General features: G+C 39.2%; 1 protein-coding gene across 1 annotated transcript in view; it reads left to right on the plus strand.

Moving 5' to 3' along the window:
- gmds (GDP-mannose 4,6-dehydratase) overlaps window positions 1-24255 on the plus strand; it is a 176035-nt gene that overhangs the window by 52347 nt on the left and 99433 nt on the right. The window contains exon 7 of the mRNA XM_015040684.1: window positions 10833-10960. Within this exon, the coding sequence (XP_014896170.1) occupies window positions 10833-10960 (128 nt within the window). The remainder of the gene's footprint in view (window positions 1-10832; window positions 10961-24255) is intronic.

The raw sequence follows: 24255 nt of genomic DNA on the forward strand, positions 1-24255 counted from the left end.
TATATATATATATATATATATATATATATAATTTTTTTTTTCTGAAATCCTACATCATGAATATCATGGAAAAAACTCTCAGTAAGCAAACAAGTTTACATTTCATGGTTCCATGGAGTTTACTTGTCGCCACTGAACTGGAGATGGCAAACCCTATGTCAGCAGGACAAATCAAGCTACACTTTGATTAGCATTGTTATGATTCCTCAGTATTTTTAACAGTTTGGTCTGCTTTAGTCTGTCAAAACACCAGAAATGGTAAATGGTCTGAATATGTGAAGAGCATTTCGTTTTGAACGTACCGCTAAAGCACTTTAGTTGTCTCATGGTCAAAGCTTAATGACTGAATGCAGTGTAAAGCTCTTTGAAGTACTCTGAACGCTGAAAGATAAAGTGCTGAAAGTAAGTATATTTACTTTTTCACAACTGCCTTCAATTAAAATGCCCCCTTTAAAAAACATAAATGAATGCAAATGAGCCTACAGTTAATAAAGAGCTTCCAGACCCTGCTTATTAATAAGCAGTGAATGCAAACAAAGCGCCTCAAAAAATTGTAGAACTCTTTCAAGAGTCTACATTAACTTAGAATGCACAGCTAGTGCTTACTTAGCTGTACAGGTCATCAGACTTCTGCAGATGTGTTTTCACTAAACCTAAGCATTAACTAGAAAAGACTTTTAAAGTGGCATTATGTGTTTTTGACTTGACTTGTACATTATGGAAATGCAAATCACTTTTTCTACTGAACCAGCTAGGAACTAGTTGTTCTAAGTGGAACAAACTCTAAGTACTTGAGTACTTGAGTTCAGTGTAAAATCCATAAACATTGTGCTCCAGCAATCTAAGTCCATCTGTGTTACATCGGACAACTCCAGGGTCATCAGAGTAGTTCTGCAGATATCAGAACCCAGATCCAAAGTCTGAGGTGTAGAGACGCTACAGTCTCCTGTGATGTTCCTGTATCATTGACCACCTAGTCAGACCCAGACACACCCACAGCAATTCAGGGGGCATGTTGGTTAAATAGTCAATAATCAAAGCAAATATGGAGACATCCACCAGTGTCTTCTGGGACTGCAGCTCAGTGGGTAGATTAATATATTCACACACACATTCACATGCTGATGAAAGTACTAAATTGAAGCCACAGCTAAATTGAAGCCATTCAAACAAAGACACAGAGACAAGAACTAAAACATATTGAGAGGGGATTCAAATCGGCGAACTATTTGAATCCTCCCACCACAGAGATTGCCACGCTGGTAATCTCTGTGAAGATTTCCAGTATGAGAGCAATTGTCATCACTCCCCTACTTTCAGCCACACCCTAAACATTTATTTTCAGACATTTGTTGCTCTACATTTACTTAACACTTTTGACAAAGGATTTACCAGTTTACCGCCACACCTCTACTGAGAATGAATTTGTTTTATTGTCTCAGTTGTGCGGTACCACCAGAAAGTATTTGTGCCCCATCAATTTTGCTATGTTTTCTGTTGTTAGAGAGCCATTTTAAGACTATTTTACGGGAAATCTTTTCAATTTATGATTTTCTTTTTTTTTAATCTCAAATGTTATGTTAAATTAGATTTTTTTTTTAAAACTAATATCATGGATATATATTGAAATCCTTTGTTTTGACTCTGAAATTTGAGTTCAGGGCATCAGACTCTCCCTGTTTTTGTCTTAAAATGTTTTATTGGAGTCTATTTGTGGTCAGATTAGTCAATTGATCATAAGTTTAAATCAAAAACACTTGTATATATCAGGTCTTACAATTAGCTGTATAAATCAATTCACAAACCAAGCAAGGAACTCAAATGAACTGTTTATTTTCTTCCAGCACACTTCTGTATAACACCATACATTTGGGGAAGGATAAAGACAAATTGCAGCACTGGGCGTCCTAAAAAGCATTGTGGCCTGTGGTGTGTTGGTCAGCAAGATCACCAAATGAGCAAGAACCCAATGATCACTTAGGTAAAGCTGTGGTGTTCTCTTGTGGAATGGTCAAACATTGCCAACAAACTCCATCAATCAGGCTTTAATGACAGCTTACTAGAAGCAACCTTGGAGAATGTCTAATGATGAGACACAACGTTCTTTGATCTGATGAAAACAAAACAGATTCTTTAGATTTGAATTGAAGAATCATATCTGGAGATAAAAAGCGACCAGTGTGAACTACAGTGGTGGCAGCACCATGCTGTGTGTGTGGTGTTTTTCTGTGGAATACATAGAGCTACCAATTAGAGATTCTTCAAAACCACCCAAAGTACCCTAAGCTCTGACAAGGGTAATAATTACTCCTCAGTGATGACAATAACTTGATGTACACTGCCAAGATGGCAAAGAAGTGGCTTCAGGAGCAGTCTGTGACTGTTATTGGTGTCCCTGCCAGTGCCTAAATTTAACTAACTGAACAGCTATAAAAATTGGAATCTGTTTATGCTAACCACTTACCCAAGAAGTAGCTACAGAAGGTTTCTCATGCAGTTAAATATCAAAGCATTGGGCCAATTATTAATAAAATATTAAACATTATTTGAATGGTAATGTAACAAAATGGGGAGAAAAGGTCGGGATTACTTTCTGATGGCACTGTATGCTTTATGTCTGTCATATGACTTTCACTTACCAAAGACATAGAAAAACTGTCATGGTCTTAGGATATCAGTTGATCTATTTTTCTCAGAAAGTCGTGCCCACTGAAGATTTTTTTAGCATCTTCCAAATTGAAATGGTCTAACTTTGTGTTGTTGTGGTTTCTCCTCTGAATTTCCTGATCAAAATGGGAAGTTCAGAAAAGATTTCTATTTCTTTCAGCACTGCAGATGACTTAATCCCGGCAGGAATGTGCTTCTGGTTTCTCTTACCGTTCTTGTAAACATATGAGTACTGTACCAACAAACAGACAATCTTCATTGTTCTTGTGCAGAAAGTCTGAATTGTGCAGTCGTCAAGACAAAAAAAAAAAAAAAAAAAAAAAAAAAAGCCAGCGAAAATCCAGCGTGAAGCAAAGCAAACAGAAGTCTGCATCTGCCGGCTAGTTCACACCGCTGATCACGACTCTCCAGTTAGCTAAGCTGTTAGCCATAACAAACATTTCTCACTTTGTTCCTGATGAGAAGGATTAGCATTAGCTGCGGTGCAAAATGACCTCCACATAACTGTGAAATATGATCCAGTGGGTTCTTTGAAAGTTGGATCAGTAGTCAAATATATTTATTTTGTCATTTTCTTCACAACCCATCACCTGAATATAACCAGAAATTAATTTTTGCCATGGAAAAAAACAAAAACAAACTTAATTTCTACTTATCAGCAGTTTGTTGGTCAGATGATATAGTGAATCAGCACATAGTGTTTTATATGTGCGCATAAAGTCAGTGAGCAGCTCCAGTTGGAGTCTTACCCCTGGTTTATTTAGGGAAGTACCATCTATCCTTTTTCCCAGAGAGTATTGTGGTTCACGCTTGGCAGTACAGAATAATATATTGTTATGTCAGGAGAGAAGAGTAGTCAGAATAACAGTGCCGAAGTCAAACATACATACAGCCGCTCAGTCTTCACATGCCTTGGCATCATCTTTCTGCTTTTGTTGAGTTTGAGCCCAAAAGGTCAGTTTGCATGATAGATTTGTAAGAGGATATGTTTTCCATTTATTTAGAAGGTTATTTTCAAAGGATTTTTCAGATGGGAATGACTCGGTTTGTGGATTTCAAGAGGATTTGTCGGTGTCCTTTAAGGTAGAACTCAACAAGGTGGCGCCTTTTGTTTTGGTCTTTAGTTTCATTTGTTGTTGATGGGTAAAAAACTGAAAGAGCACAGCCTAAACAGCAGCTGATCTATGGCCAGGTGAGCAGGGTTCTAAAGCCTCAAAGTGAAGATGATGACAGAGTCCTCTACTCTCTTTACGGCTTGCACAGATTTTTGTCATGAGCCAGGGACGGATCTGAACAGAGCTTCAGATGGATCGTATTTTTTCTTACCTTTTACTCATACCTGTTCCTTCCCTCCAATCAGTGTTGGTTGTGCACAATCACCAAGGCGACCAAGTATCTGGATGACAGAGCAGCTTAATTGCACAAGTCAAGAGCAACGCGTTGTATCTTTTAACCTTTGCCGAATCCTCAATAGCTCTAAAGGAGCACGATTGAACTTCAAAGTAAGTCGAGATTAACTTTTTAAACTGTTGCATTTGTGCGCCTACATTTTTCACTTAGGTTCCCCTGTACAAAATTTAGGTTCACCCAAATTTATCGGTTCCTTTACCACCATGATATTGCATAGTAAAAGTTAAGAATTTTATCATTTTCTTTGACAAAAAATGTCTGTTCTTAAAATGCCTCTAGCCTAACAATGCAAAGAAGTACCACATTCAGTCAGTGAAAACTGACTTATCTTAAAATTTTGCAGTGATATCACCTTGAGCTGCAAATTATTTATTTATTTTTGAAACAAAAATGTTGCCAGTTTAGTTTGATTTGTTTTGTGTTGATGTGACCAAATGTTTTTCCTGATGATCCAATTTAAAGATTCCATGACCAGCCATTTTTACTCCTATGACTGCAAACAACAGACATTGTTTCGAAACAGATCTACAGCTTCACAAATCTACTATGTAGACTACTACTATGTGTCTATATACATCCTTTAATTCTGCATCTCTTATGTGTAAACGTGGCTCACTACCCAACTTTGTTGATCACAGTTTGCTTTGTTTTAGACTGCTTAATATATGCTCTTCATGTAGATATTTACTAAATGAAAGGCTTCATTTTTCTAACCACAAATGTCAATAATAAGGGAGGACATTTTATTATTTTCTGATAAAGGGAAGAAATGATGAGTACTCAGTCGTTTATTTTTTAAGTTCATGAAGACAGAAACATCAATTTGTCTTTTTCTTGTACTATTATGCTTCCAGATCACCTTGCATCAAATTTCTTTCTCCATGCCTCTTTCCTGTCAGTTGTGTCAGCCCTTAAATGAAGGCACCTGTGTTTCAGGTGTGAATAGACACTATGTTGGCTGAGAAGAATTCATGACCTGTCTTGGATGTAGCACAAATGTTCTTTCTTTGCCGAAGCTGCAGATATCACTCAGAAAGTGAATGGCAGACATTGACAAGGCTTTGGTTAGGTTGAAGTAGAGCCAAATCTGGAAAATATTCTTGCTGCAATATTACTTGGTCCTCCTGCTTGCTAGGTGTTTAGTTCAGTAACTCAGTGCAGACAAAGAAAACTTGGATGTTCACTAGACGAGCTTGCATTAATTTGAGTGCTAACAAATTGACCTAAAACCTAAAAGGGAGCGGAAATAGAAATTACAGGTTATATTTTTCCCTTTAATTCCACCATGTAGCCATTCACTCCCCACAGCCATTATTCAAAGACAAAGCAGGATTATGAGATTTGGAGTTTTGGCTGAATGCCAAAACAGGTGTGTAGATGCAGTGTTGAGGTAACTGAAAGATCTCTATGGCAACACTATGAAAATGAAATTATGTCTTGTCTATTATTCACTTTGTATGTTCAAAATAAGACCAGTTCAGACAAGCTTGTAATAGAAGAGACTCAAATAAATGGAAAAGACTTGGATCAACTCTTTAGTGTTTTTTTTTTTTTTTTTTACCAAAATGTAAACAACCTGGAGGCTTTTTTTTTTTATCAAATAGCTACTCAATAAATTGTCCTAGAGGCTGAAACTAGGCACACAGAAGAAGTAGATGTTCTACCTGCGCAAATATTCCATTAAAGATCATCTTGATAGTTATTTTTAATGAATCAAGTATTGCGTTTGTGTAGCTTTACAGCTTATAGCCTTTCAGTTTTTCCAGGCTTAATGCACCACTCGGCCATGCCACAACCGCACAATATGTCTTCAGAATAAATGTTACGGAGGAAAGATTGGAATAAATCACATTGTGGTTTAGTCTCAGTAAATGTGCATAAATATACTGACAGACAGTAATATAAATGTGTGTGAGTCAGTCATGTAAATGTCTGGGTGTGTTGGGGGCTGAGCCTTCACACAGTTTAAGGCTTTATAAGTCACCTTTTTTTTTTTTTTTTTTTTTAACCTGAATGTCTCAAACAACAGAATTTTTTTTTTTTTTGAGTAAGTGAGGCCCCTTGAGCCAAAATCTCCTCAAAACCACAGTTCCTTCCCTATCCTCCCCCAGACCCATACCCCCAGCTGACAGCTCCTGTCCCCATCCTGTCTGGACCCACATGGTCTGGCTTGGGAATAGGAGACATCTCCATACATTTCTCAACACCCTCCTCCTCCTTTTCCTCCCGTGCTCAAGCCCAGCTGTGCCAACGAATTCTGTTAGCTACGTTTTTCCTGTTGGCCAACGAACGAAACGGAATGGAGGGGGAAAAGTTAAATGAGAGTGGGAGAGAGAAAGTGAGTGTCAGTTTCTGGCAGGGGTTTTGCTGTCTGCTCAGTTTTCATGGCCCACGGTTTTATTAGACTTTCCGCCAGGCTGCGGGCAAGGTTAAACGGCCACCGCTGCCCCTTTTGGGCTCAGAACCTCCTGTCAGCTCCCCTCTCAGCTCCCCTCATCCCCTCCACCTCCTTCTGGCTGTCCTACGCTGCCGCTGCCAGTAAAGGAAACACATTAACACCAGAGTCTGTAACAGAGCAGGCTTTGTCCGGGGCTGGGCAGACCCGTCCATTAGCCCCAAGCTCGGGTCCATGGCGCACCAATTAGAGAAGGCAGGGAGCAGAGCCACTCTAAACAGAGGTGTGAGCTTTACAAGGATACTACAGGTGTGCTCTGGGGGAAATAATGGACTTTATTTCTGATTGGTGTACTGTGCACCACCATGTACCTCTGACACCCTTTTAAGAGCCAAACAGGCTTTGCAGAGTTTTGACAACCTGTGTTTAACCTTCAAACTCAAGTTTCTCTTGGATCAAATCAAACCTCAGCTTTCCAATTCGCTGTAGTCGCCAAACTGGGCTCTAGTTACATTGCCTTGGCCCACAAGATCATAGTATGTACTATGCAGAGGGCTGCCCCTAATGAGCTTTTGATTACATTTTTTCTTGACTCTAACAAAAAAAAAAAAAAATAATAATAGGATTGGCTTGGGCTGTACTATACCAGTTAAAATGAACATTATCATAACTTTCATTCTGAATTAGGTTAGATTAAAGAAACTAAATGACACTTTTAAACAAATTGATTGTAATTTATGACATTAAAAATCCTGATCATTTTTAAATCGTGTAAAGACAACAAGTAAATACTCATCAATGAATGCACTTTTGTACACTGCAACATTATGCAGTCCCTATATCCAGCAACAAAATACTTTATTGATTCCAGTCTGATGAAATCATGCTCTGCATAGCCTGCTTGATTTCCTCCAGATCAGGAGTGGAAACGTGCCTAATTTGCATTTTTTTTCTCTCCAAATTTCAAGCATTCTCTTAAAATCTGCATAATATTTGGATGGAAACACGACTGAAATTATCATGGTCAAGATCCTTAACCCAAGATTCATTCAAGTTCTTTCATTTTATAAATCATTAAGAGTATTTGCTTTGCAGAAGTGTTTGAAGGATAACTGTGAGAAATGTAACCTTAAATTGTTCAGTTTGACAGAATGTTATATTTTTGATGTGATCAACAGCGAACTAGATATTTTTTGGTGATTAAAAAAAAAAAAAAAAAAAATCTTCCAAAATCACTTCAAGCACTTATGTTTGAAATTACCTTTACCTTGAATGAAGGGAAGCTAGATCATTGCACTATGAACTAAAAATCGTCTTTGAACAATGCTGGCTTGGAATAACATTATCGGTTAATGCAAAGCTACTAAAGCTAGTCTCTTCAGTATTCAAACACTACTCCTAAGTGCATAAAGTATAAAGCAGCATTGCTAGGGAATGCCAACCTTGCTAAATGATGTTCTCAATATCAATATTATTTATACTGAGCACATATGAACAATCTTTGAAGACTTCTTTTTTTAATAAAATGTTAAAATACTTTTCAGATCACTGCATTTTCTTTACTGATGAGTTAGCTCTATTTGAGTTCAGTTCCCAACTAATGCCACTTTGTTTCTGCTAAAATGTCTTTTCATAGCCAGTTGAAGCTGAAACTGTAGATCTTGAAAGGCAGGCAGTTAAAAATCAAAGCAGTGCCGACTTTTAAACACTCTAACAGGTCAAAGACCAAATCTCCGGATCATACACCTCACATAATGTAACCTGACAGTGTCTCTTTATTACCTATTGTGTGTGTAGGTGTATGATGAATGTCCCACTCTCTATGATGAAATAAGAACCTGTCTAGCTGATATGGATGAGAGAAAAACTGACATCCACGTCCGTGTCAGCGGCAGATGAATAATTGTTGCTTAGCGTCTGACTACAGTTAGTGGGAGCGCTGGTATCTGCCAGAACAGATGAACTGCCAGGTTAGAAAAAGGCCCTAAGGCAGGATTACACACAATCATGCAAAGACAGGAAAGGTCTGACATGGAAGGGGCTTTCCATTGACAATTTATCTACGCTCTGTGGACATGTGCTATTTCTGAATTCATGCCAAAAATATTGATTTTAAGATCAGGAATTTTTATTTTATTTTATTTTTTTTTTTTATTAAGTTCATTCTGCGTCATTCCAATATGGCAACAAAGAAGCGTTGACACAGGGGACATGTGACCCACCACCAACACACAACAAGCTGTACTTTCTTAAACAAGCATGTCTACCCTTCCCCTGATCTGTTTCTACTCAGCCTGCCCTAGGGCTGTCGCTTTCCTATGAAATAATTACTACAAATTTAGTGCATTCGCATGATTGGGTACACAGGATTTTCCTGTGTCTAAATGGAGGCTCTGCTCCATGTCAGGGGAACAGTGATACAGTGTGGAGCCAGAACTGAGCTTTTACAGCCTGGATGGACTCGGGGCTTAAAGGCAGCATTCAGCTTGGATGTAGCAGCACTAACGGGGTCTCAGAGAGGTTAGCACAAGGTTGTGGGAGATTTATGTTGCATAAACTAAAAATAGCAAATACTTTGATGCAAACTTGCAGAGTTCCTTTGAAATTATCCTCTCACGTCTTCCAGTTTGGCCTTTTGAGCAGGCGGTGCAGATGAGTTCAACTCCTCAAACTTTATTTAGCGACTTCAACTCTGATTGTGACGTTATTCGACATGACAACCTGATATTTAGTGTTGATTTCCATCAATATAATGCTTTATTTGAGTTGGAGGGGCTTCACCATATATTCACAGACCATCCACAGCACGAGTAGAACATGACACCAACCCAACAAAATACCCAAAGGCATGTCTAACCGTTCCAGCCGCACACGCTCTCATTAGAAGCTTGTTTGTCCTGCTGCAGATAAAATCGCCACGTGTGCCGGCTCCGATGAGGAGCACGATGCCAGTGATCTGGCAGATGTCATTGTGGTGGTTTTTGTCTGGATGCTACATGGGCAACACCATGGTGGTCTGGATCGGTCACTTTTTCCTTTTTTCCCCCGTGTGGAATGTCCCTGTTCCTTTTCTTTTTTTTAATGTTTACAGACAGCTGGCCTGAAATTTGTGTTGGCATCAAGCCCAGATTTGACACCAAAACGGTGAATTAGAGAAGAAAATGAGAGGGAAGGATTCTAAAAAAGGTCTTGTGGCTGTAATGTGAGTGGGTAACGAATTGATTTGACTCAGAGTTACATTTTGAATTTTTTGCTTTGGCTAAAGAGGGTTGGAAAACTATCAGAGGTTTGGAAGTTTGTACGTGTCAGCGTGTGTGTGGTGTTGGAGAAATATGCAGAATATTAGTACGTGTCACTTGAATTTTTATCTCCAAAAATGAGGCCTTGAGTTCCCCTACAGTGCTGTGAAATATTTCCCTAATACAGATTAATTCTGCTTTTGTTTTACTGTCATGGCCGAATGTTTCTGAATATCCAATTAATTGTAATGTTCGATAAATACAGCATGAATAAACAAAACATGGAATTTTCAAAGAAATATTTCTAAAGTTAACAGGCCTGGTGTGAAAAAGTAGTTGACCCCAAACCTAATAAATATTTTTGGAAAACAACTACCCCATCCACAACTCACCCATGTCCCAAACCACCAAGTGTTTGCAGTAGCTGTCATTGATACTTTTGAAATGGCTGTCAATCAGAAATGGACAGCCTGGTGTGCATTGGATCATTGCCCCGCTGGATAACCCTTGTGCTTTTCAGCTAGTGGTCACAAACCAACAATCAGATATTCTTATTCTTCTATGAATTATTACAAGTTGTCCAGAGCTTAAAGCACCAAAGCAACTTCAGACCTCAATATTACCACCACTATGTGGAATGGGAGACTTTAGATATTCTTCTTGATTCATTTTGACCTCCGGGATGAGTAGATGATGCCCTTGGAGTAATTTTCTATGAAGGTTCACCATTGTTAGAACTTTCTCCATGGGTGGAATTGAAATGACTTTTTAGCACTTTTGAGCCCAACAGTTGTGAAGGATTTGGTTTTTCATCTGTTCTTGAAATGCATGAGACCCGAGCATGATGCGTTTTGATTTTTATTTTCAGTTCATGCAATAATTAGGCATGAGTTTAGCTAGATATTGAACTCAGTTTTACAAACAAATGTGCTACTCATAGATATTTAAGATTTGAAAAGATTGATGTTACTGTCTGAGACAGGGCAGTTTGGATAAATAAGTAAATGACATGACAATTTCAAAACTGCATTTTGTACTTACTCTTGTTTTTCACTCATCAGTTCGTGAATGTCAGAATGAATTGAACCCGTTTTATATCCTGAACTCTAATTTTTTTCCAGGCGCAAATTTTGTGACACGGAAGATCAGCCGTTCTGTGGCAAAGATTCACCTGGGCCAGCTGGAGAGCTTCAGCCTCGGGAACCTGGACTCCAAGAGGGACTGGGGCCATGCCAAGGACTATGTGGAGGTAAAACACACAAACGCACAACTCAGAAATCCACACAACCGTCTGTGCACAGCTTCAAAGCTGAACAGCGTTCAGATGTGCACATAGTATTAACGGGGCATGTTTTCCCAGATCATTTAAGGCCATAATATGTGATCAGCGTGAAGCCTTCTATGATTCTCTGCCAAAAGAGATTTTGAGATAGAGAAGGAGAAAGAGAGGGCTGCATGCTGTGAGGCCACAGACTGTACTCTGGTTTCCCACAACTCACCCATGTCCCAGATCCCTTCAGTCCCACATCGCCATCCCCTGATGGCTGCAGAAGAAAGGGCGATATTAGGAGAACACTGCGTCCTGGGGACGATGACAGAAATACTGTTTGTGTTAAGGTAATGGTGCCAGCAGCAAGCAGAGAGAGACGTGGGGAGATGAAACGAACAGTGGGGTCGCGTTGTCCAGGAGCAGACAGCTGAGTGTTTTTGAAAGTGTGTGTTATCCCCCTTGTGCACGTGTGTGTGTGTGTGTGTGTGTGTGTGTGTGTGTGTGTGTGTGTATGGAAGCATGCTTTTCCTGCATGTGTGTTGAAGTGTGTGATAGGTCAAGGTCGTAACATGTGTGCACGGCTATTGAGATGAAAGACTCAATGGGTTGCCATGTCTAACAGCAAACCTCTTGCAGTGAACTGTGTTGTTATTGGCAGGTGATGGTCGTGCATATGACGGTGGAGGGAGGGTGGGGTTTCTAAGACGTGAGTTAGGGTGAAAGGGTTATGGAGCGCTGCTTCAGCTAAACAGTGTGGAGTCAAATGTGTCAGATCTGGCTAGTACTATAATGCTATGGTTTGAAGAGTTTATTGGGAAGCTTCAGTCATTGCATTATTATGGAAAAAACAAGTCAGAAGACAAGAAGATTTAAACTGACAGAAAGAGAAAGGCATATTTAAAATATGCATTGCTGGTGGGGGTGTAGCGGTATACATAATGACTCTTTGGCCTATACAAACTAAAAAAAAGTTGCAAAATGTTATGTTCTTAAACTTCAAAGCTACATCTTCCAAAAGGAATTTATTGAAGTAAAACAGTTTTGCTAACAAAACGGGATTTGTCAGCAAGTAACTTTTAAGCGCCTTCAGGGAACTGTCTTTTCGGCTAGTTGCAGTTTTAAACAATTTTCAGTAGACCAAACTGACCATAATATCAGTATGCAAGAACTGAAGAACAAAAATGGGCATACTTGGGTTATTTTATTGAATCATGCATGTATGTTTGAGACTGTTATGAAAAATGTTTAGTCTAGTTTGAACTGCAGATTTGACTAAAACCATAAATGTTCTTATTGTGCTAGGGAAACATTGGTTCTTGGATCCCATTGAGAACATTTTTTCATCTAGATATGTTCTTCTAGCTGGCCTTTCATAGCTGCAGCCTTCTGTTGAGAGATTTGTGTGAGTACTTGCCTGTCCAGGACGCCCTGGGTTGAGATGCACCAGGTTTCCTGTGGGAACCGCGACATTCCAGCTCTGGTGGATCAGGCACCTCCTGTTTCGGAAAGTTTTTTTTTTTTTTTTTTTTTTTTTTTATTTCCAGGAAGCCAAACAGAAGCTGGAGGTACAGAGGGGGAACCGATGCAGAGGAAAGATTGTGCAAGTGTTGTACGTTATACGTTACTGAACTATCTCCCTAGTTGAAAGCCCAGCCCAACCAGCAGACCACCAGAGGTCACGTTTGTCACTAATGCCCCCCATGGTGCCCATCCAGAAACTGCCAGCTTTGTGTCACTATGGCAGAGCCAAACAACTGCCCATCAGTAAACAGAACCATCTGCCTCCGCATTTGGGCTGACAACTGCTTTGCCTCGCTTTCTGTCTCCCTCTCGTCACCCCACCCAGGACAGGGAAATTGCTCCTAATTGGCTGTGGATGGATTGCGGGTGGCAGGAGGGGCGTGCTATGTGTCTGCTCTAACGACGTCTGAAGGCGTGCGGCTGGCTGGGCATCGTCTCAGCCGGGTATCGGGTAACCGACGCAGCCAGGCAGACAGACCTCGGGCTGCCCAGTCACTCTCAATGGAGCCCTTTATGGTTATTGTAATATGAAATAGATGTCAGGAGCTCAATGCTTTAGTATAAAATCGTCAAATAAAATAATTTAAATCCCCCTGATCTCATTTTCCGTAAGGGGGATTGGAATTTTTCTGCTTGACGACTACGTTTAAAGCCTAATTTTGTTCAACGGCTCTGTGATACAGGACAGATTCCTGATTCTGAGTCTGCCAAAGAGAAAAGAAAACCACAGGCATTACTCGCATAATGCTCTAAATGAGCACATATAGATGCAGTAGTAGGCCATACATGGATGGTACAGCTGTGTTGATACCCTAATTCTACAGATGTCTCGTTTTTGGCAGCTAAAAGACATTTTGTGCACATAGAAGAAAGTTTGGAGTAACTGGTACAGCTTTATGGTTTAGGCTTCTTTTTTTCTCACCAGGCCTCACTTTCTCATGTTTCTGAAACTTTTCTTTGCCACTTTGTTTCAGTGTTCCTACATAGTCTAGAAAAATCTGGAAAGGATGAAATTTGCTTTCATCACTTTCCAGGTCTAGATAGATGAGAACAAAAGAAAAAAGGACTATGAAAAGAGTTTAGTTTCCAGAATCTGAAAGGGAAACAAATCTGAATCTCTGGATTTGCATCTCTGGAGCACAGAAAAAATGTTTTCTTCCACTGATTTATTTTTAACTTGCATCTTTAACTGATATCCTTACTGGATTTTTTTTTCTTACAGACTTTCAGACCTTCTAACCATCACTTGCATTTCAGTATCTGTTTTTTCTCATGTGTATCATATACCAATATTTATTTATGCATCCTTTATTCTGTGACCACTGATTACACAAGTAAATGTGCTACATTTGCCTTATTATATCCACATCTGCTAAGAAAACAAAAAACAAAACACCAGTAATTTAGCTCTTTTTTAATGGTTGCTGTAATAACTTGATCTTCCATCTGCAGTACTTAAGCTGCCATAAGTACTTGACCTTTGTGCATGTTTATTTTTAATGTAATTAATTCCATATGCATTTAATCCCTACACTATTATCTTCTAAAGATTCAATGATCGCTGTAAAAACGTGTTGCTCATTATACAAAACACAAAAGTATTTAGTTAAAGAGAATTTACTGGCATGTCTTTCACAACCAGATTTGTACCTTATGTGATAAAAAAAAGAAAAACTGAACACTTAACATTTATCAATAAAATAAATGCAAAGTTTTGACATATTTCTATCAAAGACCATTATCAAATTAAATTCAATTAAATTTAAGTTATGTGGCATTTGTTTGCAACGAAGGTCTAACCAAAGCATTGTGTATGACAAATTAGTTCAATTCATATCGTATTCAGTCTAATTATTTATTACATTTTCCCCCCAAGTCTCTTCCAGTACAATCCAGTAAAGTAGGATTTAGTCTAAAATTAGCTGTTTAATGATTTAATTTGAACAATTAGAGGCACCTCTGTTGAAGATAATGCAAAACACCTTAAAAGTCCTTAGTTTTAGTAGCATAATCCCACTCTGAAATCCAACCCTTTATTTAAGTACATTGATTCAGCAAAGGAGGACAAAACATCCCAAGTGAATAACAGTCATAATACAGGATCAAGGACTATGGATGACTCAGAGAGACTGTGCTAAGAAGAATGGCCAAAGATCTGTCATTCAGTATGCTCTATCCTTGGGCAATATTACAGTGTAAAACTAAAGGCTATGCATTTGATGTGTTTGGCATTAGCAAACAGTGATACAAAATTTAATATGAAAAATAGGTGTTAATATGCAAGTAATTCTCTCACTAAATTGATGATCTTAAGTTGAAGGTTAGGTTTTTATTAATTGTTTGAGTAATATTGAGGTGATGGAATTAGTAGGTTTTTATTATCAGGAATGCATGGAAATGCATGGGTTGGAAATAACTGTGTAAACACAGTTATTTGTTTCCACAAATACAAGGAGGGTATTAAAGCAGACAGCATCACATAGCCGCTACCCTACTGTGCCCTTTTTTCTTTAAAAAAAAAAAAAAAAAAACACTGACAAACTTCTCTGTCTTTTATATACTTGCCGTCACGGGTCTTTACAGCCGTGAACCAGGGAGCTGATAAATACCTTTCCTTGCTCAGTAAGGTTTTAATAAACACAGCTGGGGTGGTAAAACCTTACAATGAGAGCTAATAGGGCAGAGGAGAGCGGGTGTTAGGTTTCATCACCAAAACCTCCCTGTCGATGACGACAGCTTCGCGACCTCTGAACCCCTGCTAGCACAGAACACCCAAATCAACAGAAGTGTAGATCATTCAGCGAGGCAGGACTTGTGACTGAGGCTGCTGCCATGGTGATGTGACATCCAGAACAGACAGCATGAATAAACAACACCAGTGGTGTGTGGGCAAGGGTTGGTTCATGTGTGATTCTGTTTTAAAGTCATCGACTGCAGGTGAAATTCGATCCCCTAAACCTCGACCAGAAGCTTAGTTAACAGGAGTTTAATCGGCCTACTGGCTCAAAGTAATAAAACCCCACAGCCCCTAAAACTACTACAGGTATTTATATATAGAGCTATTTTTACCCATATGCTCTTTTAAAAGGGAGAACAGTTAAAATGATAAAAGACTTTATTGTTATTGCTAGAACTTCACCAAAAGAACCTTATGTAAGTTGAAGGTGTATAGATTCTACGTACAGAACTTTTAAGGTATTTTATTATTTGCCTACTGTATTCACATATTTATATAAAGATTAAAAAATAAATAAATAAATTGGGAGACGGAACAAATTTCTGTTCTCTTCCTTATGCTAATCAAACATTTCCATTGAACGACAAGGTTTTAATTTTCTTATTTTTTTATGTCTTGAATAAGCCTGGAAAAATTTAGATTTTTGCTCTAGGCTTTGCTTCAGAAGGTGTGGACCTTTGACTATTGAGAAACGTTTGGCTGTGACATATGTAATCCACCTGCTTCATGAAGCGTACTGGAAATTGCAAGAGCTGTAAAACAAGGCCACAACATCTTTGGCATCATTCACACTTCCTTTACATTCTTCTGGCTCCAACTGTAATTGCTCAGTATTTGGAAGCATGGCCGATTAGTTGACCACACTGTCAAATATTGAATNAACATTAACAACATTACTCGTTTGGCTCGGCACTTCTCTCTTTGAACTGGAGGATGGTTGTTTACAATGCAGGCAAATTCTGATACGCTTCGTAGCGTTGGAATTACAAACTGTAGCGATGGGGTAAAATTTAAAACTTCTACAAAGTCTGCACCTCCTGCAGGCATTCGTTTCTCAATACGTGAGGGTCTAAAACAAAAGTAAACTGCATCATTCAATTATTCAGTTACTGTACACATTACACTTACAACATGCCCTCCTCATACAAAGGGATTGCAGAATGTTAGGTCATGGATCTTTCCGTTATCTGTTCCTCTTTTGTTAGGCCAGCAAAAGGGAGTCAGTTTTACACAATCACTCTTTTTTATCTTCCTGCTGCATCCTCTGCATTGTGAACATTTTTAACTTCTCCGTGCATGTTTCTGTCCCTCTGGTATGATGCCACGGAAAACACTCGGCCAATGTTCAGTGATTTAAGATGTGGACTCCGATGGGGCGAGAGAGCCTCCCCCAAGATCTATTTTAAGTCACTCAATTCATCATTCCTATCATCATGTCTCCTCCAGTGCCTCCCTGAAAGCCTTTCTGAGTCCAAGTTGCATCTGCCAGTATGTGTTTGCCACTCTTTTATAGTAATTGGAAAATGTAAATTGAAATTCAAGAGTTTTATTGGGTTTGTAGAGCATCTACGGAGTTTCAAGTTGGTAAACAACTTGAAGAAAATTTAATGCAGTTTTTTATAATTAGTGCAATTAGAGCAGATAGTTTTAAGCCCTCTAAAAGAATTAGCTAAACTGTTGCTGCCCGATTTAAACTTTGCTGCAGCTGGTGATCTCTTTCAGGCAGACTGGCCTGAATTGTCCCCTGCTGGGTTGAGGATGAAAGCAGATGCTCTGCTGCTTCTCCTCTAGCTTGTTTCTCCTCGGCTTTCTCTTCAATGTTTTATGTAACAAGAATCCTCAGCCTTCTTGTGGAGCCCACAGGGCAGTTTGCAGCCTGGAGTCATGCAGAAAGGAGTCACACAGACGGACCGAATGCCGTTTTGATATCTTTTTTAAAAACGGATACAGTCGTGACTGTGCTGTTTGGAGTATGCAGCAGCCCTGCCATCTGTTCAGGGCTGAAATGTTGAATTTCAACAGGTTGCTAGATGACGGGTTTGTGGCTGGAGTGACGTCCATCACACATGCAAAGGAAAAAAAAAACTCCCGCCTGGAAAGACGGAGTCGAGCAGCAGGAGAGAAGGTTAGGGAGGAGCAAATAATGGATGGTTTGAAATCTCCAGAGGGGGTTGCTGGCGGGGAGGTTAGGGACCCTGCTGAGCATTTAACAGGCCAAGACAGGAGGGCAGGAGTCAGCTGGTGGAGGCGAAAGAGTGCGAGAAAAATAAAAATAAAATTTAATTTAAATCTTTTCTCCATTTTTGATAGTTTTCTGACTGTCTTTTCAAGTATCAGTAACTCCTTAATGTGTCCATTTCTTTTTGCCAAAGAACATGTTTTTAAAGAACAGAGGCAAAAAAAAAGTTTGATTATCAACGGGTTAATTATTGTAGTCATGCAAAGTTGCTCTCTTGCTGCACATGTATTGGAAACTGAAGTGCATGGTGAAAATAAAGGCCCCCACATACTTCACCCAAAGTGCTGAAATCGGTTCTCTTTGACAGACGCGTGATGGAAATTGTGTCATTTTGTTCCCAGAAATGCATCTGCCTTCCGAAGCCGACACCAAGCCGTGGTCAAACTATTTCAGCAGAGCTCTATGCAAAGTGTTTTCTGATTGGACAGAAGTTTGTTGTTGTGCTTTATATAGAAACACACTCAGACAGAAATGTTTATATCTCTCTTTAAGTATTCAACTTCAGCTATATCGTTTTTGTATCTGTGAGAGACATAAAAACTTTTTGAGGAACTTTTATCTGACGCAGTGAGGAAATATGGACATTTGTACCGGCGTTCTCTAAGTAACTACTATAAGTCCTGAATGGAAATTCTAATGTTGTTGTCCATGGAGGAGGCTGTCTGTAGAAAAGTGTGGCACTACATCTATTTCATGAAAACAAATCACAGGATTCAGAGAAGGAGGGCAAATCCATTCACAAATTAAATTCAAACCAAGGTGACAGTTGGTGACAAAGTGACTTTTATATGAAAAGAAAGTCACACATTACTGAACTGACTGTAAATGGTGACCCTGAACATGGGCCTGAGTGCAACTATGAACAGTTCTGATAGAGGAAAAGGCAAGAGCTTCATTGCTGTAGATTCAAATAGAGCATCTGAAGAAAAAATGAAAGAAATTAGCCAGTGTTTAAGTATACGAGATTACTTTAGAATCATTATTCAATAGTGCACGCACCTTTAAGGCATCAAAGGAGGCGCTTTTATGAATCTGTAGGAGTTACATGGGTAAACAGCAGACAGCTGCTTTGGTCAGCTTTAAAAACAAAACAAAAAAAAAAGAAAGAAAAAAAACAGATGGCTAACCCACTGCAATCAACTGTAAAGCTTTGAATCCGGCATGTCAGAGTTTACTACAGCTGTCGATAAGAAGCACTATAAATATGTTTTAATTATTCAGCAGTAAAAGCCTCTATGGGCAGAAAGAATATATGTGACTTGTGATGATTTTTTATTTATTTATTTATATTTTAATGCAAACAAGTTTCAAAACTTGCCTCGAAAAAAATGCAGTCTGATGTGATATTTTAGGGAGTATGGCTGTGATGCAGGGAGTGAGAGAGGCCCTTGCCGCAATAGAAGACAGGGCTAATGGAGTTGAGGGATGTTTGTAGGGTTGGGGGCATTAGGGTCATCTCATTTTAATTGTCTGAGGAGTCTGGCAGACTCTTTGCGACTGGAATGTTTGTGACCTCCTCTTTTGCGCCTTCACACTCCCTCGCTCTCTGCGTCTCTCTCAGTGTCAGACGGTCGAGCGGTTCGTGGGAAGATTCTTAGTCCAGATTGTCGAAATGAAGCCAAATATCACAAGAGCTCAGTGACATTATCAGCTCTTTTCTCTCTCTCGCAGCTCTCTGTCTGTTTTCTTGTCTTGATTACATTTTTGTCTGACTGGCTGACCTTTGTGACTCTGCTTTTCGTGTCTGCGCGTTCACATACAGCGGGAACTGTAAATGTTTTATGCATGTGTACACTTCTGTGGGAGCATCTGTCCTCCTGCTCCTTGTCTATAAATAAAACAAGCTTGTTCACGGCCCTCGCATGTCACGTTCTGGCACTTTGTCTGGAATTTCTGCATCACACTGCAGTAAATTTGTTAGGCTTTAAAAGGGATTCTTGTTTTAGCGATCATTGCACCCATGTGGCATATATTTCATCCTCACTACCAATTATAATTCTATTCATGAGGTGGCGCCAAAAACACTGCAGATAAATACTATAGCAAGTAGGATGACAAGTAGAAGGAAACTAAGAGATAGAAATTATATTTCAAGGTTATGTTTTTCAGTGGCAATCAGGCTTTAAATGAATTTCAGGTTTCTATTTGTTTTTTCATGTTTTGAGATCAAGAAATAAAAGTTGCTTTGAATTCCTAGACAAATTTCTCTACTTTTTTGTTAGGCAGGTAACAACTTGGCATATTATTATCAGAATAGAGTGAGAAACAGTGGACAGGTGAGGTTGTGGTGCAGCTTTTTATGACATATAAACATAATGAATAGAAACTATTTAGATCATTTAGGTCAAAGGTGTAAGATACTCACTAAACCAATTCTTCCAGTTTTGTGCCCAGACATAACTGAGAGAACAAAAAGACGCACGTCATATTTCGCAATCACCACATTTGCCACAGTAACCCAAGACCTTATGATGAATAGGTTCCATAAAAAAAAAAAAATAAAAAAAAAAATGTCTGGATTTGTCATAACTGGATGCTACAAAGCTGCTTGTTTCTGGATTTTAATTCAGCCATAAGTGCCTGAGCAATGTTACAAATGGACCAATTGCTCCCAAATTTTGAGTATAGGGCTTCAGCTGTGTTTGCTTTTTTCTTTTGGGCAAATTTGAATAAATAAAAAAATATATATCACCACCTGGAGTCTGACAGATCTACAAATTCTTTCTGAATTCTTAGCTTTTTTTTTTTTTTTTGAAGAAGAAGCAAACTATAACCCATGAACTATTTTATAATTAGACATAACTGTTCAAACTTTAAATAGGTAATAAATTACAAGATAAACTATGAATAGACAGCTGAACCAGTCTACTCTTGGTTCAACATTTGCAAATTTTCTTCATAGAGTGTATCTAAAAATATTTTTTAAGCTGAAATAGCTAAGCAAGATGCTATGTAACATTTCCAAAGCAGCCAATCCATCACCTTCACCCTAATTACCAAGACAGTTTCTACTTTGCGAATTAAAGCATGTTAGGCTCCGTTTAGTATTTGATCTTCTGAAATAGGCAGTCTTAAGTGTTTAAGTATTTATGAATTTTAGTTCTTTGTATGTGGCTTGTGGTTACTCATACTCATGAACACCACGGGTCCACACTGCATATCCAATAACTGGTAAAATGAAATGTATCAATTTGGAATCTAACATTAGATACTGTGCACCAAAATAAAGCATTTAATCCTTCTCTTTCAATAGAATAAAAGCACATTAGACTGACGTTCAACTGAAATTATAGTACTGAAGGTGGTTTTAATCTGATTCAGATTACTACCACCTGTGGCGACCTCAGACTTGAAAGGCAAACCTTTTCTTTTAAAATCTGCTTACATTTTATTGCTTTTCTTTTTAATAAAAACTGTTATAAGTCACTACTTTCACCAAAAGAATCAGTGAATTTGATGGTTTTTTGGCTTTATCGGTTAAAATTGAAATGCTTTTTGACATGAGCACATTGAAGTGGAAGTAAACGTATAAAACAAAAAGTTTCTAAATATTTTCTTTTTTGGCGTATGGTGGGGGGTACAGCCGTAGGAGCTGAACTCACACCCAACCCCGCAGAGAACTGTCTGTGGTCTATTGAGCGTGGCAGAGACAGCGTCCCCAGTAGTCCGCTTCAAGCGCCGCCAGTGGCTTAAAGGGAATGGAAACATTTGTTGGGTCACAGCACTGAAAGCCTGTCTTCCTTACTTTAACAAAGCCAAATTGCTTCCTTATGTTGTCTGTTTTTTATTATACTTTTTATGAATCTACACTCGCACAGACGTATAATGTTAAATCTGGTGGTCGATGCAAAAACTCCTAAAAAAAAAAAAAAAAACCTGTGCAGATGCTTGATCCTCATTCTCGAGCATACATGAAAGCAGGTTGGTAAATGTACACTAAATAATACATCCGCCTTAATCTGTTTAAACACAGATAGAAAAGTAAAAATAAAAAAAAATGTGTGTGAACCGTCAAAATCTCTGCCAGTTTCACACAAAGCAACACGTGGGTGTCCAGTTACGTTAATGTCCAGTGACCTTAGAGACCAGTTCATAATTGGTGCAGAAATGCTTTGCAGAGGTGTTGGTCTGATGGATGAAGAGAGAACTGATGCTGCATTCAGAGCTGCACCACAATGAGGCATTCAGTCACTGCTGCTCAAATTCAACTTCATCCTTATTAAAACAGCTTCCATCTTAAAGCTGCATATTTGCTTTTAGAAGGTGGAACTTTCTAAGGGAGTGCTTGCAATCTCCGTTTTAATCAAGAAACCCCATGCAGTGTGAGAGTCTGTGTGTTTGTGTGTAAGCTAAGTGGAGACCCCTGCAGCAATAATGGTGGTTTGTTTTTATTTGAAAATTACCCCACAGTTACAGGTTTTCGCACCCTGCATGACCTCCGTTGACCTGATTGTCACCTCTCTGCGACTCTTTTACCCGAACTAGCGCTGAACTACCTCCATCTTTCTTTTTTCTTTTTCCGAATGTCCTCATTGTTCCTTCATTTACTTCTTTTGTCAACCTCACCCATCCTTAGTCAGCATCCTGCATGTTTCCACCGAGTCACACTTGCGACTTGTGCACACATCCTTAATCAAGCTGAATGGTTCCACATCTGTCTTGACATTTGCTATAAAAAGAGTCTTGCACTAAACACAGCAGGCCTCTTATTATATCATTACAGAGCCACAAGAGGCAGACAGCTAGCTGACTTCTGCTTCTCTGACTTTGGCTTTCTGTGGAACAAAGGGATAACTATAAAAGTGGCTGGAGACGGAAAGAAGAGGAAAAAAAGATGTGGGTGGTGCCTCAGATTAAGAGGTGGGAGCATATGTTTGGGAGGGGGGAATCCCTACCACTTCTCTGTGCTGCAAGGGCTTCATGGCTCCAGGGGCCTGACCAACTCAAGAGTTTGTTTATGCCTGTGGGCCAGAAGGGAGAGACGGTGGCCATGTTCAGCAGCTACATGAAAGGCCCCGAGTGCTCTAATGAGATGTAATTACCACGGGGATGTGCTGCGAGATTAGGCAACGAGGAGGAAAACAGAATGAGCAAGCACACTTCACCTCAGCCTGTGTTTATTCCCTGTCTTCACAAATCTTCCAGTAATTTACAAGCTAGTAGCTCACCTCTTTGCTCTCCAAACCAGTGTGACCACAAAGTATAGATCTGGTGGAGACTGTCATGGTTTGTCGTGCTTGTTTTATTAGTCGAGCGTTTATGTCACAGTCGGCTATGGCATGCGGCAAAGTGGACAACCTGGAAACGGCACGTTAATGGGAATATTTAAATGCATATGCACATAAATTAGGACTACATTAGTGAGTGTAGACTGTGCAAAAGAAAATGCAGCACTTTAATTTTTACATTTTTGCTACCATTTTTATGCCAGAAAATAAAATAAAAACATATTCACTTCTCCAGACATTTTACCCTAAAACATAAGCCTTTGAATTTATGTTTGATGTATTTTTTAATATTTACTTAAAAAACAAAAAGGAAAATTGAATTCAATATTGAAAACTATGTAATTATGTATGAAAGCAAACTTGCTAGCAATATTACTGCACACACATAACCTGTTTCGTCAATGGAACTGTGCTAAATCTTCATGGTATGTATTTATCTAGATGTTTTGGGGGTTTTGGGAAATTTAAAAAAATGCTTGTAGTTACTATTTACTTAAGGGACAAAGACGAGATAAAGCATGATTTGTCTGATCATTTTCTTCTAGTTGTTTACAGAAAATGTATTATAGATTAACTATGCAATTTAATATTGAAAAATAAATATATGGAATTGCTATTTATTTATTTATTACTACAAAGTTAGTTGTGTTAAATGTAGATATAAAATGTCCATTTATTGGCAATATAAGAAGATGAATAAAGTTTATCTTGAGTCTGGTGACTAAATAAAAATATGCAAAGAACCTCAAACAACCCCCAAGGGCCAGATTTGATTTTTATAGTGTCTGTATTTTAATTTATGTGATTGTCCCACTACCTGACAAAATCTAAGAAAGTAATAAATGAAACTAGAAAAAAATGTAAACTAGTTTGTGTTTATTTGGGAGATGTAGCCTCTTTATGTGGCTGCCTCAGGGATGTAGGATGTTGCCTGTCATGTCATAAAGGCCTGCGTTCGCAGACCATGATGAGCTCCTTAATGGTCTGGAACTGGAAATATGGCTGTTTGTATTTACAGGCCATTTAGAGCTTTCCACTGGCATTCACACTCTGTAACCAGAGAAAACACAGGTTGCCGCGCAACAAACGCCACCCCACGTGCCCTGTACACCTCAGCTATTGAGAGCTCTCTGTATGCGTCGCCGGATTTGCGAGCTTGTGAACGCCAGCTGCCTCAAAATAGCTCGCACCCCCAATTACCGCTGCAAACACAGGTGTGGAAAGCCAGGCTGCCCTCCACCCAGAGCCCACAGCCTGCATGCAGCACACAACACCCTGTGTGTTCCAGTTTGAGAGCCCTGAAACACACACACACACACACACACACACCAACAGGAGATTTGCATGTGTGTTCGAGTGTTGGGGAGAGAAAGAGTTTGTGTTTGTATATGAGCGAGTCCAGACCACACCCTTTGAAGTCGGCTGCGCAGTGTGTTGGGGTTTGGCAGCGGACATGCAGCCCCTCCGTTGGCCGGCTGGAAACCGTATACCCCACATCAATCAGGTCTGCCACACATAAATTATTCATAATCCATGCACACACACTCTA

Source organism: Poecilia latipinna, unplaced genomic scaffold, assembly GCF_001443285.1.
Source record: "Poecilia latipinna isolate Pla-1442-1.1 unplaced genomic scaffold, P_latipinna-1.0 Scaffold522, whole genome shotgun sequence".
NCBI lineage: Eukaryota > Metazoa > Chordata > Actinopteri > Cyprinodontiformes > Poeciliidae > Poecilia > Poecilia latipinna.